We start from the raw sequence: 17,349 nt of genomic DNA, 5'->3' as shown, positions 1-17,349 counted from the left end.
TTCTCTGAGAATCTACCACTCTTGCTGGCCTTATTTTCCTTTCCTCATAAACCTTCCGAAAGTTTGCCCTTTGGGGCTGATGTTTTCCAGGCTTGGTCTCCAGACAAAGTGTCTTTATTTATTTATTTTGAACATTTGAAGATGTTCTGGGTGCCAGGGACTGCAAGGACAAAGGTGTGAAGACCAGAGTGGGAGAAGGGGAGAAAGGAGAGGTGAGTTAAGCTAGTTTCATTGGCAGAGCACAGGGGAAGCAAACTGTGCCACTGTAATGTAGCATTCACATAGTTTGTTCTGCATCCATACCATATACTGCACACAACTGGTAGGAAAGACCCTACACAAATATAAAGCTGCATTGTACTGAGACTGGAATCACAGCCCAAATCCAGTAGGCCCAAGGGATGGGCCTTTGTATTCAGACCCAGATAAGCCCAGGCTTACAGTGAACAGTGACCCTGACAGTTCAAGTGCTGAGGAGAAAGCTATACACCACTGGATGTGGGCTCAGATCCTGACCCCTTAAAGTATCCAGTGTTTTCCTGGCCCATTACTCAGATCACTCTTCACACATCTACACCCCAGACAATCCTGAACTGGATTTTTGTGCCTAGAATGGATGAATCCCAGACAGTTGCTCCTGCTTCCAACACCCCTTGCCCCAGCACAAGTGGGACCCTTTCTTACCGTATTCCTCCACAGTAAAGGAGTGTTCTAGATTGGTCCCCGTCTCTTTTTGCACCACCACGTTGTAGGTGCCTTGAATGGGCTCGGAGGTGAGGGGGAAGGAAAGCTGGGTGAGGCCCCCATTTAACTCCACCTCTCGCCACTGGTACACACGGTTCCTCTGCGGGTCCTAGAGGTGAGAAGAGCACAAGGTCCTAAGACAGGATGACTCTTAACCTTTCATTTACAGGCAGGGTGTCTACACAGCATGAGGCTGCAGAGCAGGGCAGTTGCAGTCCAATGTTTGGCAGAGATACAGGATATATACGATTATCTCCCTCTCCTATAGCTGAGGTTAGGGCACCTGGTGGCCAGCTCTGTACTTTCCCAGTAGTCTGTAAGGATTCAGTCAAGTCCTGTGCAATCAGCGTGTGATTAAACAGCCAGCTACCAGCACCGTATCTGTTCCATTGTCTGCCCACCTGATCAGCATGCCCACATCCATATGGAGTGGGCAAGGAGGATGGGAGAGAGCAAGGCTAAGAGACCAATGCACAGACGGCAGGATGTGATGAGTTTTTCTGTGCCTGGGAGTTTTAATGTTACATTTGCAGTTCGAGAAATGGCAACTGCTCTGGCTGAGGACTGAAATATTCAAGTTACCTATGGGGCTGAGAAAACCCTCCCTATGCACGCATGTGGAAGGCAATGGGCTATGGAAATGCTAATCTGGTCTTAAATATGTAGTTGTTTGGGCTACCTCTCTGGTTCAAGCAACCAGTATATCTTTGACCAGTATAGCTTATCCCTGTATGGGAAGGGGAATGATCTATGCCAGTATAAGGCACCTCTATGTTGGTATAACCGGGCCCATGCTAGCGGCTGCACTGGTTTAACTATTTTGGTATAAAATCCCACCCCTGACTGACACAGTTAAACTGGAATGAAATCTGTGTGCAGACCAGGGCTCACTTTCACAAAAGACCCTTTTCAGGCTCCTTTAGGCATCCTAAAGAAGCAGAAAAGGCCACGGGCCTATTTTCCCCCTTTGCAGGTCAGGTTCCAATGTTGTGCTGCAGCTGAGGACTGAAATCTCTAGGGTGATCCAATGCTGAGATGATCCAATGATCACCCAGGGTGGGTGGGGTGAATTTCAGGACTCTATTTCCTGTTCCCAAAGACTCACCTTTACTTCCTTGCTCTGAGCCCCCTAGTGGCCGCACTACCCATTCACAATGAACACCGCACTACACACCCCCTCTGCTGTGGAGCACGGGAGTCTCCCCAGCCCCGCAGCAGCCCCAGCTTTCAGCTAGTGGCCGTGAGAGTAAAAATCAATGTGCCACTTACCTTGATGAAGACCAGTGGAAACTGTGGGGAAAACAAGGAAAAGCAGAGTTAGAAATACAGGTCAGACATGCACTGAGCTCATCTACCCTGTTCAGGGGACTTCTGTGTCTCTGCATTTCCCTCTGCCCCTTGCTCTCTGTTATTTAATGAGAAACTACAGTGGGGCCTTCTAATGTTTTAGAGCCTGAACTGGTCAGTTTAACACAGCTGTGAAATTAAACACTTCATTTTGCATTTAGAGGATTCAGGGTAAACATTTCAAAATCACCTAAGTGAGTTAGAAGCCTTTTTCAAAAATGATTTAGGCACTTGAGGCCAAAATCCACAAAGGGATTTGGGTGTCTAACTCCCACTGATTTCAATGGGAGTCAGGCACCTACATACCTCTGAGGTCTGTGGCTTAGGAGCCAAAGAGCCACTTTCAGTGAGACTTTGTAAAGGTGGCAGATTTGTAAAGGTATTTAGGTGCCTAACAATGCAAGTGGAGTTTCCAAGTGCTGAGGTATCTAGTTACCCACTGCAGCCAATCGGAGTTAGTCTCCTAACCTGCCTATGTGCTTTTGAAAATCCCACTAGGCACCTACCTACAGCTTTAGGCACCTAAATCCCTTTGGCAATCTGGCCCAAAGTGCCCAAGTCACTTCTGAAAATGGGACTTGGGTTTCTAAGTCACTGAGGCACTTCGGAAATGTGCCCCTGAGTGTGTAGCCATTTGGAAAGTCGCTGGTTTCCAGGGCTTTGAGGTGGCAACTCAAATCTCTGTGTCCTGCTCTACGGCATCAGGCGGGGCCTGCTGCTGGGATGTCTCCTGAGGGACCCCTGCTCCTGCAAACTCGCAGTGAGGTTGTGGAGGGGGGTCAACTAGATCACAGTGTACCATGTGCAGGAAGGTGTGACAAAGCCAGGTATAGGGGTCTTGAGGCCCAGTCACATGCCTTCCCACAAGACAGAAGTGATCTCCTCAGGGCCTGACTCACTGCTGGCCCACCCCTGGTGCTGTCACTCACACCCAGTGCAAAGTAAGGCACACAGAACAAGCCTAATTTGACGTTTTATGCCCACTTTGCTCTGGTGTTAATGATGCCGCAAGGTGCACGGCATTGGGGAATCAGGCCCTTAGGATGTTCCTAAAGCCACCACTGAAAGTCTCTGATTTCCAGTCCTATCAAATGGAGAAGCCCAGTGCTTAATTAGTACCAAGGCTTGCCAGAGCAGAGCCCCTGCACCTCTAAGCTTGGCGTTCGTAGCCCTGGCACCTCTGGGCTTACTGTGTCAGTTATGAAAGTAAAAAAAATGCTTGAGCCCCAGCACCTAATTGCTTGAGCTTCTTTCATTACAAATTCATTTCACATCTCTTTCATTACAAATTAAGCTCTGGAGAAGCCAGTTATTACTCGGCATGTGGAAACCAACAGCTTCTTTTTGATAGTTAATCTTAGCAATTCTGTTCACTTCTCTGGTAGTGTTTTATGTTTCCTTGTGATCAGATGAAGTGATCAGACTCTCCTTGTTACACTAGCCTGCTCCTTTACTTTCAGAATAATGATTTGCCTCTGCAGATTCATCTGCCCTGCTATTCATTCCCTCTGCCCTGAAATCCTGTTTCCTATATTCAGAGAGCCCAAAAGGATGCCAAAAACAGAGGATTATGATTTTTAAGATGTAACAGAAGATGGAGGGAGGTTCTTAGCTCCACCAACTGTGGGCAATTTATCATGTAGTCCTCCTTCAGCCTTTTCTTTTCTAGACTAAACATTGACCAATTCTTTCAACCTTTCCTCATAGATCAGGTTTTTGAAAACTCTTGTAAATGTTGTTGCTCTCCTCTGAACTCTTTCCAGTTTATTCACCTCTGGCAAAAAGATCCTAACAGGACAATTTTCACTCCCTGCTCCAGGGGCAAGATGAATCTCTTTCCCAAGTATGAAGAGAAGAAACACTGAGAAGATTTTTGAACTTCCCCCCTAAAACTCTGGAGATCAGATGGTTAACATTGCTGGACAAAAACTGAAGGTATTATTGGATAAGTTTAATATGATACCTGTAAATGGAAGAAGTGTAGGGACATTTCACATAAATTTAATTGACTGCTGGGAGTGTTATTGATAATATTATTATCATCCCTGTGTCATTCGTCATTGTAGGGATTTCTCTGTAATTACAAATGATGTGCTCTTTCTAGTGAGATTTTTATTACCCATGGGTGAGGATGCCTTAATTACCCCTTTGGAACAATGTGGTTGTAAACACTAAAGCTCAGCCATTCCTGACAAATTATCAAGGAGATTGGAAGACTCTGATGTTAGATTTCTCGGAGACATCATTATTAAGTCCTTGAATTCCTCTCAAATTTGTGAATCCTATGAGTTGCTGGTAAAATCCTTGCAACCACTTGTCTCTAAACAAATTGATTTTGCTTTTAATTATTCTAAAAATGCTTTCAAAGGTAAGTACACTTGGCTTGATGCAGACCGTGTGAAAGAAAACACAGCTCTAGCCTGTCTAGCTAATAGGGTAAGATGCAATCCGTCTCCTAATTTACTTCATAATTTAATAGCTGCCAGAAGACAATATAAAGATTTATTATATCAGAAAAAACAAGACTATCTTAGATCCTTGTGGAAGGAGTTTGAAGCAGCAGCTAAAACTAAAAATTCTTCCACATTTTAGAAGATGGCGGCCACGGGTTGTGGCAGATAATCTCTGAATGATAAACCCCATATTAATCATGAACCTTGGATAGCATATTTTGGCCAGATCTTTAATGATTCCCCTCAACCAGTTTTTAAATCTAATTCTACCGTAGTTGATGCAAAGAGAAATCCTCTCTTTGATTTACCACTCTGGCTTTCAGTACAGTACAGTGAAGTACACTCATTAATTTTAGCCCAACAACGGAAAAAAAGATCCAGCAGAAGATTTTCTCCCTGATGAAGTTTTTCAGGATAATCCTAATTGGTGGTCTCCAGATTTGGCTAAATTATTTACTGTCATTAATCATACCGGATGGATTCTGTCTGGCTGGAAGTTCACTATTATAGTTCCTATTTTTAAAAAAGGGGACAGAAAGAATTCTGCTTCATGTAGACCTGTTGGTCTGTTAGATGTGGCAGGGAAGATTTAATGCAGATTTTTACTCTCTAAACTTGAAATATGGGCTTTAAAGGCTAATTTACTACACGAAGAGCAGTCCAGCTTTAGGTCTGGTAGAGCCACAGTGGGATAATTATTTTATTTTATCCTACATGATTTATAAATATAGTGTGGTTAATGGTAGTAGTTTACATGCTGCTTTCATAGATCTAAAGATGTCATTTGATTTTATTAACCAAGAAAAACGTTGGGCAAAATTAAGAAGGATGGGAATCGATCTAACACTTTTGCATATTTTGGAGGCTCTACACCAGCGCAATATGGTGAGGTTAAGAACTAAAGCCAATGGAGAACGTACTGTTTTCCCTATTTCTAGGGGAGTATGCCAGGTTTGCTTTCCAGTGCCTCTCCTTTTTAATGTATATATTAATGAGGTGGTGATGTTGTAAAGAAAGATGATTTTTCTCCCCTGCAAAATAAGAGTAGATCCATTCCAGTATTGTTATATGCTGATGGCATGGTTGTATTATCGCAGCATCCAAGAGGCCGCCGGTGGTTATCTTGTTTTTTCCATTATTGTAACTCTCAAGACCTAGTTCTCAATTATAAGCCCAAAGTCATGATTTTGGGGAAGAACAAAACAAGTCTTTGCTTTTACTTATTTAGGGATAAAGTTTCATCATTTAGGCCACTGGTTTCCTTATCATGAAGACTTAAAAACAAAAGGCCCTTAGCTCTGGCCAAGGGGTGCTCTGTTTAACCTGCCCATATGCTGGGAACAGAGCTGCCCCAGTGCTAAGAATCTTTATGCAAAAATAATGTTGTAGATGATCTATGAGGCTGAAGTTTGATTGAGGGGCCAAATTTCGGCCTTAGAGATCATTCAAAAAAAATTTTTGAGGAGACTTACGATTCTCCCGAATTTTAGCCCTTCTTTGTTTTTAGGTGCTGAGGTGGATGGTTTTACTGTAAGTTGTAGACCTTGTATTGCTTTTCTTAAATTTTGGTCTAAGATCTGTACTCTTTTAGATAACAGATTGCCCCACTTTTGCCTTCAGGAGATGGAGGAACAACCTATGCACTCCATATTGCCATGATATAAGACCTTCCAATTTATTATACATAGGCTGGATTTTTCTATGACTCACTTATTGTCGGTATCTTTTAATCAGTCTAATCAACTACTCAAACAAAGAATGACAAATATTACCTAACAAGAAGATCTGGCTGTGATTCATGGTTCAAAGTTTGTCTTTTGGTTTTCTACTTTGAAGATGGCTCATGTTTTTGAACAGTATTTGACTGCATTATGAAATCCTCATTTTATGTAAGGGATATACTCAATTAAGATGCCAAACCATGGAAATTGCTGTCCTTACAGATAGATATGGAAAAGTTCCTTCACATCTTCAGTTTTGCCCATATAACTCTGGAGCAATGGAAGATCTACCGCATTATCTTTTGAACTGTAGATTTTTCCAGCTTCTGAGAACATGCTTGATTTTACCTCTTTTATATAAAAAGAATTTTTATCACCATCTCAAAAGGATAATGTTTTTAGTTTTTTCTCAATCCCTGGTAGTAATCAAATCACTGGCAATTTTTGCCCTTTCAGCATTGGGCCATGGAGGAGTGTTTTTATTAGGTTCTAATTAACCTTTTAAGGTCGTATATGTTTTAGATGATGTTGCTGTTGTAGACTTGTATGTTTTTCTTTTTGTATTTGCACAACTTATGTTTAAATTAAACATGATTTGATAAAATTGCCAAAAAGTTTTGACATTAGCCAGTTTTACATTATAATAAAGCATGATTCATATTATGTCCTATGTACATTCTGTCAATGAAGTTGAATGGGGTGTAAATCATGGTAGAATCTGACCCTTATGAAGAAGATGTGGGGAGTCAGAAGGCATCGCTTGCTTTACACAGTCACTTTTACGGCTCTAGATGGATGTCAATAGAAATAAGTTCCTCAGGAATCACAAAGGACTTTAAAGGGGTCATATCAGCGCTCACCATGTCAGCCATGGAAACTGATCAGCGATCAGACCTACCTTCTCATTCCGAGGATGGAAGTCTTCGTCCAGAGAGACGATCCGAAATAGAACTGCAGAGGGCATGATTGAGAGAGGAAGAGAATTTCACTGTCAAGCTTGCAGTCGCTCACCCAGGGATCATCAGTCAATGAGGCAGCTGCTGTGTGTGTGCCTGGCCCAGATGCAATGACCGGTGGACACATGGCAAGGTTAGATGCATGCACCACATTCCCCCAGCTTTGTGACTGGTGGGGAGGCAGTGGGAAGGCAGGTTTACTCCCAGCTGTACTAACTTGGTGATGACTTGTGGGGTCTCTGGGGAGGCAGGGAGGATTTCCTGCTCTGTATATAATTTCCCACCCGATTCCCTATACCTGTTTGTCCCGGTTTGTAGATGGGTTTGTCCGTCTGGACAAAGACCAGGCTCTCTGAGTTCTTGACCAGCACCGATTTCCGGCTCCTGAACTCCAGCGTCGGCCCCTTCACCAGCACCGTGAGAAACGCTGCTGATGAGCTGCTGGACTTTGGAACCTGGAGAACAGCAAAAGAGCTGCTGCCTTAGAGGCTCCCCCTTCTGCACTGAGCCTTTGGAGGCTGGAGTTGTACATGGAACCCAACAAAAAGGTCACCACATACCTACCAGAATCAGAGATTGTTGGGTCTGGGGAAAGAAAGCCAGGCTCTGCCAGTCTCACCTCACCCTCGTTTTGCAGGACTCTTCTCCTCCATCCCCACTAATGTCTCCTCTATGCTGCCAGAATATTTGCCATGATGGGGCCTCCAGCACCTCCTCCAGAGGAGACGGTGCCTGCCACCCACTGCCATCCCCTCCCAACCAGGAGTCTCTGACTCCTCCACCCCAGTAGCTCATATCTTAAGAACTTCCCCCAGTGTCTTAGTTTCAGCTTTTCCTTCTGCCCATCACCCCTTGTGCTGCCTCTTGCCAAGACTGGGGGTCATTTCTCTTCCCTCATTATGCTCCTTCCTCAAAGGGATTGATGGACTGTGATCGTGTTCCCCCAGCTGTGGATCCCAGTGATGGAGGAAAATGGGAAGCTACATCTGATTAATTACTTCTGTGCTGGGTCCATTTTCTTCTACTGTCCCCGCAGCCAGCCTTGAGAGCTGCAGGGAGAAATCCTGGACTGGCCCCCGGGAGAGGCACCAGATGAGCTCAAGGACGTCGATGGTCTGGAGGAAGTTCTGTAACCTCCTCCTTCCATGGCTTTCTTTCCAGTCTCACTCAGAGGCTTGTGGAGCCCCTTGAGAAACGGGAGGGCAGGCCGCAGCCGTAAGATCAGCACTGACTCAGAGAGAAAACCACCCAACAAAGCCAGCCACACTATAGCCTATAGCAGAACCTCTCCCAGCATTGTGCCGGGCACTGAGCTCAGCACCGACTGAAGATCACTCCTAATGAGTCTCATAGACTCATAGACATTAATGTCAGAAGTGACCGTTATGATCATCTAGTCTGACCTCCTGCACAATGCAGGCCACAGAATCTCACCCACCCACTCCTGCAATAAACCTCTCACCTATGTCTGAGCTACTGAAGTCCTCAAATCATGGTTTAAAGACTTCAAGGTGCAGGGAATCCTCCAGCAACTGACCTGTTCCCCATACTGCAGAAGAAGGCAAAAAACCCCCAGGGCCTCTTCCAACCTGCCCTGGAGAAAAATTCCTTCCCGACCCCAAGTATGGCGATCAGCTGAACCCTGAGCATGTGGGCAATATTCACCAGCCAGATACCCAGGAAAGAATTCTCTGTAGTAACTCAGATCCCACCCCATCTAACATCCCATCACAGGCCATTGGGTCTATTTACCATGAATAGTTAAAGATCAGTTAATTGCCAGAATCATGTTATCCCATCATACCATCTCCTCCATAAACTTATCGAGTTTAAGCTTAAAGCCAGATAGGTCTTTTGCCCCCACTGCTTCCCTTGGAAGGCTGTTCCAGAACTTCACTCCTCTGAGTCACCCACAGCACTGCCGGCAGGAACTGTGGGGTTTTCCGTGAATGTCTCCTACCTGAGCCTGTCTCCGTTTGTGATTTCTGATGGTGTCAGGCCTTGCAGAGGTTGGTCCCAGGCTGTCACTATCTTACAGACTCAGGTGGGAGTCTGTGGGAGTCAGAGACTCACCGTGAATGGGATGCACTTGAACACGTCCTTCTTCGACACCACGTCTGCGATCAGGCTCCTGTTCGCCCCTGCGTATTCCAGCGTGGCGCTCAGCGTCACAGACTCGTTCAGGTGGGTCAGCTGGATACAGACCTTTTCAGGAACGTTGGTGTGGATCAGAAAGGGCACTAGCACCATGTACTGCCTGGGAAGGGGAAGGGCACAGGTCAGAGAGGCGGGGATGGGGAATGGAGAAGGTATTGATGAAAGGGCATGGGCTAGTGTGACAGCCGAATCCCCGACCATCCATCCACACTGTAATTTGTACATACAGGATGGTGAATTTCATTTTGTTTTTGTAACATACTAGCTGGTCTGCTCAGTCAGCCAGGAACCTAGGACACCACCTGGAGTGAAGGAACTAGTTCTGTGCTAGCAGCGATTGCTGTCCAAGGGCTGTTTGTTCAGGCTCCCAGCAGGACGTGGAGATGGCTTGAAAAGTTCCAGGCTGTTAATTGATGTTTGTGTATCCCACAGCCCCTCGCTGTATTATCTGAGCAGCGGGGAGGGAGCTCAGATGAAATGCTTGTTATACCTCCATGGAGACTGACAGGCAATTACAGAGGAGTGCGGATCAGGGCTTTTAATCTAACCCCCTCTCTAGCTGTCTGTGGATCTAGGTGTCACCAGCTGCCCTCAGTAATGGAGAGACACAAATGTAGGGATGGCTGTGTGCGATGACATCTGAATGTAGGGAATGGCCATTGTGCTAAAGGGGCAGCGTGGCCTAGTGACAGGACTTTGGCTGGAGAACTCATTGCTATTCCTGGGTCTGTCAGTGACCTGCTGTGTGCTACTGGGCTTCACTGCTCTGTGCCTCAGTTTTCCCATTTCTCCTGAAGATGCTGCTTCCCCCCCCCCCCTTCATGTGCATGGAGATCTTTGGATGAAAAGTGCTCGCTAAGTTCAAATGTTAATGAGGACTTTACCCAGCTTGGCTCGCCCCTCGCCAGCAACAGAGTGATTTGGGCTACAGAAGGATATTTGACTGTCCATGGGTTCAGCCTGCTGACTCAGAGCAGAGATGCTGGCAGAGCGTCACTGCTGGGAGGCTGGACATGCAGCAGTGTGAAGCCCCTTGGGACACCCAGCTTTCTGCCAGGAGGTTGTTCATCTTGCTGAGCCAAGATTTCAAAATGACAAAGTCAGGTAGGAGTAGCCTTAACCTGGCTCTGATTAAATTCCTCTTCGCCCTTTGTTAGGCCTGAGCCAAAGCCCATGGAAGTCAAAAGGACTCTTTCCATTCCCCTCACTGGGCTTTGGATCAAGCCCTGTGTGATTTTCTCTCTATCTTCAATCTCAGCCAATAAAGGCTGGGGGCTGATTCTCCCCCGCATGACACCTGGTGCAGAGTGAGTGCAAAGGGGGCCTGAAATTGGCCCTTCTGCTCTGGTAGCATTTTACATCCTCTTTGCCCTGCTGTAAATGGCGATACAAAGAGCAAGGCCATGGAAAGCCAGGGCCTATGTTTAGCGCTGCCAAGTGTCCTGCCTCGTGTGTGACACTCACCCGTTCGGCAGCCTGTCACATGTCCCTTCAGCTCAGCTGGATTCTCACACATCAGAACAGAAAACTCTGCACACTACCAAAACCAGACACTGCTCCAGGGCTTAATAATTTGTGCCAGGGCTTGCCAGGGCTGAGCCCCGATGCGTCTAGGCTTGGCAGTTCATTGCCCTGGCACCTCTGGGCTTGCTGCATCAGTTACAAATGTAAAAAAATTGCTTGAGCCCCGGCACCTAATTGCTTGAGCCCTGGCATTTCTTTCATTACAAATTAAGCACTGCGCTGCACACACTTCTGCCTCTGGGGTGAGGATGACAGAATGAACAACACGTGACAGTCACGTTGCGTAACACTCTAATGGCAGGCTCGCTGGTACTGCAGTGATTAGCACAGTATGAGATCCTCAGTGAATAGCTGAGCCATAAGAAGGCAGCAGGCAGTTTCCTGCAGTTGCCCCTTGGCTGCTACAGGCGGCTGTGGCATTTGCTGAGCAGGCAGCCAGGTGTCTCCTCTCTCCTTGCTGGCTCAGAGCAAGCAGCCTGGAGGTGATGACAGAATGTGAGAGACCTGATACTGGCCCCAGGCTCCCCCCAGGACAATTCCCCAGACACTGTGACCTGAACAGCCCAAAGCATCCCAGGAGTTCCAGCTCCAGCAGCCCTACCGCTCAGTAACAATAACCCCAGCAGCTCCGCATCTGACACCCTTGGGCACCTGCTACCCTAGCCAAAGCTGCCAGGTTTTGTTGAGCTTCCTGGTGAACACTACCCTTTCCCTCCTCCTCTCCTCCCCATAGGGTGACCAGATGTCCCGATTTTATAGGGACAGTCTTGATTTTTGGGTATTTTTCTTATATGGGCTCCTATTTCCCTCCACCCCCTGTCCCAATTTTTGACACTTGCTGTCTGGTCACCCCACCTCCCCACCAGCTTGGGGCAGAGTATGCCAACTGTAAACTAAGCATGTATGCAAAATACTCACTAATATGCCGACTACTTCATTAAACAGTTAGCATGAAATGCCTCATGAAGCAGAATCAAACTTGTGACTGTGCCTCACATTCTGTTCTTCCCTTGCCCTCTCAGCCTGCACGGACTTCAGTTTAGACTGAGAGAATGAGACTTGACGCAAGGCAGGTCTCGGTAAGACAGATGGAGAGAGAAGAGCGGGGCCCCTCCTGTGCAGGAGGATGCCACCAAACACAAAATGGCAGCGACTTCTGCAGCACAGAGGGGTCTTCTCTCCATTTAAAGGTGCAGGACGCAGACAACATATCTGACCAGACACAAGCTACATGCTCAGAATGGAACAGAGCTGGGTGTAAAAAGTCTTGATGAAACTGTTTTCTGTCAGAAAGTGTAGTTTAGTCAAAATGGAACCAGTTTGTGGGAACATGTCAAGTTTGCCCAAGGGCCTGACAGAAAAATGATAAAACAAATTGTTTTGACTCTCTCATTTCAATAACATCAAAATGTTTCATTTTTCCTTTAATATTCTGCTGTAGTATAATATTTATATACATTATAATTATTCAATATTATCATAACAAAATGTTGTGACATTATCAAAATGAAACATTTCTATGTTTCTGAATCAAAATTTTCTGGAATTTCCTTTCTCTCAAAATTTAAACTGCACGTTCCGATTTGGAATGAAAACAAACTTAAAAATGTCAGGCTTTCCAGTGGCATGGCAATTCCAGCTTCCAGCGAGCTGTAAATTGTCTCCCTGTTCTGTATTTGTATAAAGCCTAGCACAGTGGGAGCCCTGATCCATAACTGGGGTGCATAGGCACTGCCGCGACACAAACAAACAATTCTAAAATGGCATTCCTTGGGTTAAGAGATCTGACATCGGAGTTTTGGGACTAGATCCATCCCCGCTGAATCAAGGCAGCATAAATTGCACCTGCTGATGTACACTAGTGCGGAGGGATGATACATCAGGAGAAGGGATTGAGCACTGGAGGGTAAACGCTCTAATCTATGCTGGGCTCCAGGGGAAGTCCCTGCCAGTCGACACTGCCAAAGGGATACCCTGAGTCCTCCCAGCTGGCTATACTGGCTATACCCCCTCTTCAGGCCCCTCAATGAAGGCGAGGTTGCAGCCAAGTTGCTAGTTTGCAGTGCCCCAGGTGGATATTCCGGCAGAATGTGCCACAGCCAGGGTCTGTGCTGACAGACAGGAATCTAGGTCACTGACTCTCTTTGGGAACAAGCACAGTCTGTGGCTGCCAAGGGAAGCAAACTGGCTTTAAAGAAGAAGAGAAAAGAGAAACACTTTTCTGAGCTCTCCCTCACAGGCAAGGAAACTGGGGCCCATCCACAAAAGGTACCACAAGGCAGAGGACATATTGCCCATGCAGCCGCAGGGAGAGACAAACTCCTGAAGATGTCTAGGTAGGGATACAGGTAGAGAGAGCTGTGTGGGGAGCCCTGGAGTGGAATAGCGAGTGGGGCTGCAGGGCAGGTCTGAGTGGCATTGGCAGCACTGTGAGGGGGATGAAGGAAAGAAAAGAGAAGACAGCACGAGCCCCCTCTGCGTGTGCAGCTTACGGTTCGGTGGTGGGTGACGTGTCTCCAGGGAGGAGGAAGAGGAGCAGGAGGAAGATGTTCGGGCCTCCGGGCAGCCTGTCCTTGCCCATGGTGCAGAGTGAGGATGGTGAGTGAGGCAGACACACAGCCTTGTCCGCTGGCTCCCTGCACCCTGGCTGTCCGCTGGGTCCGCCCCTTTATACCTCTCTCTGCAAACAGCCCCCGGGAGGGGCAAGATAAGGGCAGGGGGCCAGGACCATCTGGGAAATGGAGAGAGGTACGTGAGGAGGAGCCAGAGCCAACAGCTCTGACTCATGGCACAGAGACTGTCCCTGGCCAGACCCTGACAAACTGGGGGGGGGGGGGGGAAGGGTATTTATTGGAGGTGTTCATGTGAGACACTGTCCTGTGTCCGAACCATTCACCCCCATCCCCTCTTTGTATCACTCCAGCAGCACTCTGCGGTGGTTGGAGAAGCCCTTTAGCTCATTACTGGGCCAGTCCAGCATTCTGTGGGGACTGGAACAAACTCCCCAAATCCTGCCCAGTGTTCCCAGAGAAACCTTTCCTGTTTGTATGCTGTATTCCACTGGTATGATAGCCAGCTACTTCCAGTAATATTTGGTACACATCACAGGGGATGCTAGTGAGAGACCATTTTGTGTACCATTGCCCCTGGCTGCATGGCATGTGTCAGAGCTGGCCATGGGGATAAAAGTGCCCTTTGCTGGCTGAATGAGTGGAGCTGCCCCTGTAGGGGTGTGTTTGTGCCACTGCCCTTGTTAGGAGTGCATAGAGCACACTTGCTCGTGTCCAGAGCACTAGCTCTAGGCATATCAGTGCCCTCAGTTGTTCGAGGGAGCGGGACTGCTTCCTTAGCTCCCCAGGAAGCTGGTGCTAGTTGTGAATGGTCTCTTTGCAGCACAGTAAGATTGGCACACTGGGGCGCTAAACAGAGGAAGAAAAGTCTTGTGAGAGAAAGTTGAGAGAAGTGGGTTCATTTCTCAGCCCTGCCACCGATTCACTGTGTGACTTTGGGCACGTCCACACCCCTCTCTGTGCCTCAGTTTACCCATCAGTAAAATGGAGGTAATGATCCTGACCCACCTTGCAGGGGTGTGTTGGGCTCAACTGACTAATGGTTGTCAAGTGGTTTAGGATCTTCTGATGGGAAGTGCTATAGAAAGGCAAAGGAAGAAGCCCTTTGGGGGGCATATGGGAAAATAGAAGTCAGACATTCTGAAGATTAATCCCTTACCCCATTAGGGAATTAAGATCATTCAGGGAGTGTGGGCAGCCCCTGCCCTACTTCCACAAAACGGAGATTTGAAATACTGGGGAAGCCTTAGTCAGGGAAGGATGGATCCTATTGAGATCCCCAGCAGACCTGGGAGAATGAGTAATTTTTCAGTTCCTGACAACCAAAAGTTTTCTAAACATTTACTGAAGTGAAAGGTTGAAAAAAATTGTTTTGGCTCAAATGAAACATTTCATTCACCCTGAAAGAAAACATTTCATTTTTATGTTGAGTCTTTTTTAATGTTTTTAAGTATTTTAAAAATAAATTAAAGGAAATTTTGAAAAGCCCTAACCCTCCCCCCGCACCAACCAAAACAAATCCAAAAAATCCAATAACACGTTAGTGGAAAATTTCAAAACAAAACATTTTCTTTTTTTTGTCATTTGGTTTAAGGTTTTCCCCCCAAAAAAATCCAAACTAATTTGCAAAATGTTTTGCTGTTGCCCAAGCTGCATTTTTGCTGCCAAAAAAAGAGACTTTTGTAAAAAAATGCCACTCAGCTGTAATCCCAGATCCACATGGGCCCAGCTCTCGTCACTTCCAGTACAAACAGTTGGAAAAGACAAACAGTTGGAAAAGTTATGCAATTGGCTGTGGGTGATAACCCAGCCTTCACCTCTCTGTGGGTCCAGGAGTGGGAAGTGAAAACATGTGAAGAGATAGTACTTTAAAACTCCTTGGACCACGGATTCAGAGGGTCCTGTCAATGAACAGGACAGTGAGTTAATATCCCCTGCACAGTCCCCTTCATACTGTCCCTCCCTTTATGCTCAAAGGAAATTTTTAATGCCCCAGCTGTCAGTTCATAATGTCTGAGAATTCGGGGATCAAGAAGGCTCTGGGAAATAACGGTCTTAAGAGAGGTCTGGAGTGGAGGGGGGGACAGCAGGGAAGGATGAAAGGTATTGGCAGAGCTGTGGGGGGAGTCCAGGAATGCATCTGGCACTGGTGCAACCACTGCTGGAATACTGTGTCCTGTTCTGGTGTCTACAATGCAAGCAGGGTACTGATAAACTGGAGAGGGTTCAGGGAAGAGCCTTGAGAATGATTAAAGGATTAGAAAACATGACTTAGTGATAAGATAAATAGATTGAACTCCTTGAGTCTAACAAAGAGAAGGTTAAGGGGTGACTTGAACCCAATATAAGTTTGTACATGGGAAACAAATATTTGATAATGGGCTCTTAACAAGATCTAATGGCTAGAAGTTGAAGCTAAACCGGGGTTCTCAAAATTCATTGTACCACAACCCACTGCTGACAACAAAATTACTACATGACCCCAGCAGGGGGGACCGAAGCCTGAGCCCGCCCGAGCCCTGCCTCTGGGCAGGAAGGCCAAAGTCGAAGCCCAAGGGCTTCAGCCGCAGGCTTCAGACCCATGTGGAGGGCCTGTACCCTGAGCCTCGGTGCCCAGGGCTAGGGTTGCCAGGTGTCTGGTTTTTGACTGGAACGCCCAGTCGAAAAGGGACCCTAGCAGCTCCGGTCAGCATTGCTAACCAGGCCATTAAAAGTCTGGTCAGTGGTGCAGCCGGGCTAAGGCAGGCTCCCTGCCTGCCATGGCTCTGCGCGGCTCCCGGAAGCAGCGGCACGCCCCCTCTCCAGTTCCTACACATAGGGGCAGCCAGGGGGCTCTACACACTGCTCCTGCCCCAAGCACCGGTTCCGCAGCTCCCATTGGCCATGAACCATGACTGATGGGAGCTGCAGGAGTGGTGCCTCTGGACTGGGAAGCGTGCAGAGCCACCTGGCCGTGCCTCCGCATAGGAGCCGGAGAAGGGACATGATGCTGCTTCCGGGAGCTGCCTGAGGTAAGCACCACCGGAGCTTGTATCTCTGGCCCCCTTCTGTGCCCCAACCCCCTGCCCAAGCCCTGATCCCCCTCCGAACCCCTCGATCCCAGCCTGGGGTCCCCTCCTGCACCCCAAACCCCTCATCCCCAGGCCCACCCGAGCCCACACCCCCAGACGGAGCCCTCACCCCCCCTCAACCTCTCAGCCCCAGCCCTGAGCCCCTTCCTGCACCCCAAACCCCTCATCCCCAGGTCCACCCCACAGCCCACACCCCCAGATGGAGCCCTTACCCCCCACCCTGCAACCTCTCAGCCCCAGCCCTGAGCCCCCTCCTGCACCCCAAACCCCTCATCCATGGCCTTACACTGAAGCCCGCATCCCCTGCTGGAGCCCTCACCCTTCCTGCACCCCAACCCCCTGCCCCAGGCCCCTCCTGCACCCCAAATCTCTCATCCTTGGCCCCACAATAGAGCCAGCACCTCCAACCAGAGCCCGAACCCCCACACCCAACCCCCCTGCCCCAGCCCAGAGCCACCTCCAATAGTTCAAACCCCTCGGCTCTATCCCCAGCCTGGAGCCTCAGAGAAGAGGCACTCCAGAGGTGGGGCCTCAGAGGAGGGATGGGGCAGGGCAAGGGTGTTCAGTTTTGTGTGAAGTAGAAAGTTGCCAACCCTACCCTGGGCTGAAGCTGAAGCCCAAGACCCGCTGCCAAGGGCTGAAGCCCTTGGGCTTTGGCCCAGGTAGTGGGGCTTGGCATTCAGCTTCAGCCCCAGGCTGTGGAGCTAAGGCTTCAGCCCCAGGCCCCAGCAAGCCTAACGCCAGCCCTGGTGACCCCATTAAAACAGTGTCACGACCCACTTTGGTGTCCCTACCCACAATTTGAG

The 17,349-nt window shown here is 47.9% G+C and overlaps 1 protein-coding gene across 1 annotated transcript in view; it reads right to left on the bottom strand.

Annotated features, from left to right (window-relative positions):
• Positions 1–13,571, bottom strand: part of LOC125623346 (alpha-2-macroglobulin-like) — a 60,396-nt gene extending 46,825 nt beyond the window's left edge. The window contains exons 1-6 of the mRNA XM_075120408.1: positions 13,395–13,571; positions 9,295–9,478; positions 7,520–7,676; positions 7,164–7,216; positions 2,014–2,034; positions 685–853 (exon numbers count right to left, since the gene is read on the bottom strand). Coding sequence (XP_074976509.1) covers positions 685–853; positions 2,014–2,034; positions 7,164–7,216; positions 7,520–7,676; positions 9,295–9,478; positions 13,395–13,483 — 673 coding nt within the window. The 5' untranslated portion in view covers positions 13,484–13,571. The remainder of the gene's footprint in view (positions 1–684; positions 854–2,013; positions 2,035–7,163; positions 7,217–7,519; positions 7,677–9,294; positions 9,479–13,394) is intronic.
• Positions 13,572–17,349: the final 3,778 nt, after the last annotated feature.

Source organism: Caretta caretta, chromosome 1 (assembly GCF_965140235.1).
Source record: "Caretta caretta isolate rCarCar2 chromosome 1, rCarCar1.hap1, whole genome shotgun sequence".
NCBI lineage: Eukaryota > Metazoa > Chordata > Testudines > Cheloniidae > Caretta > Caretta caretta.
The sequence above is the reverse complement of the archived record's forward strand: the minus strand, read 5'-3'. Positions and strand labels throughout refer to the sequence as shown.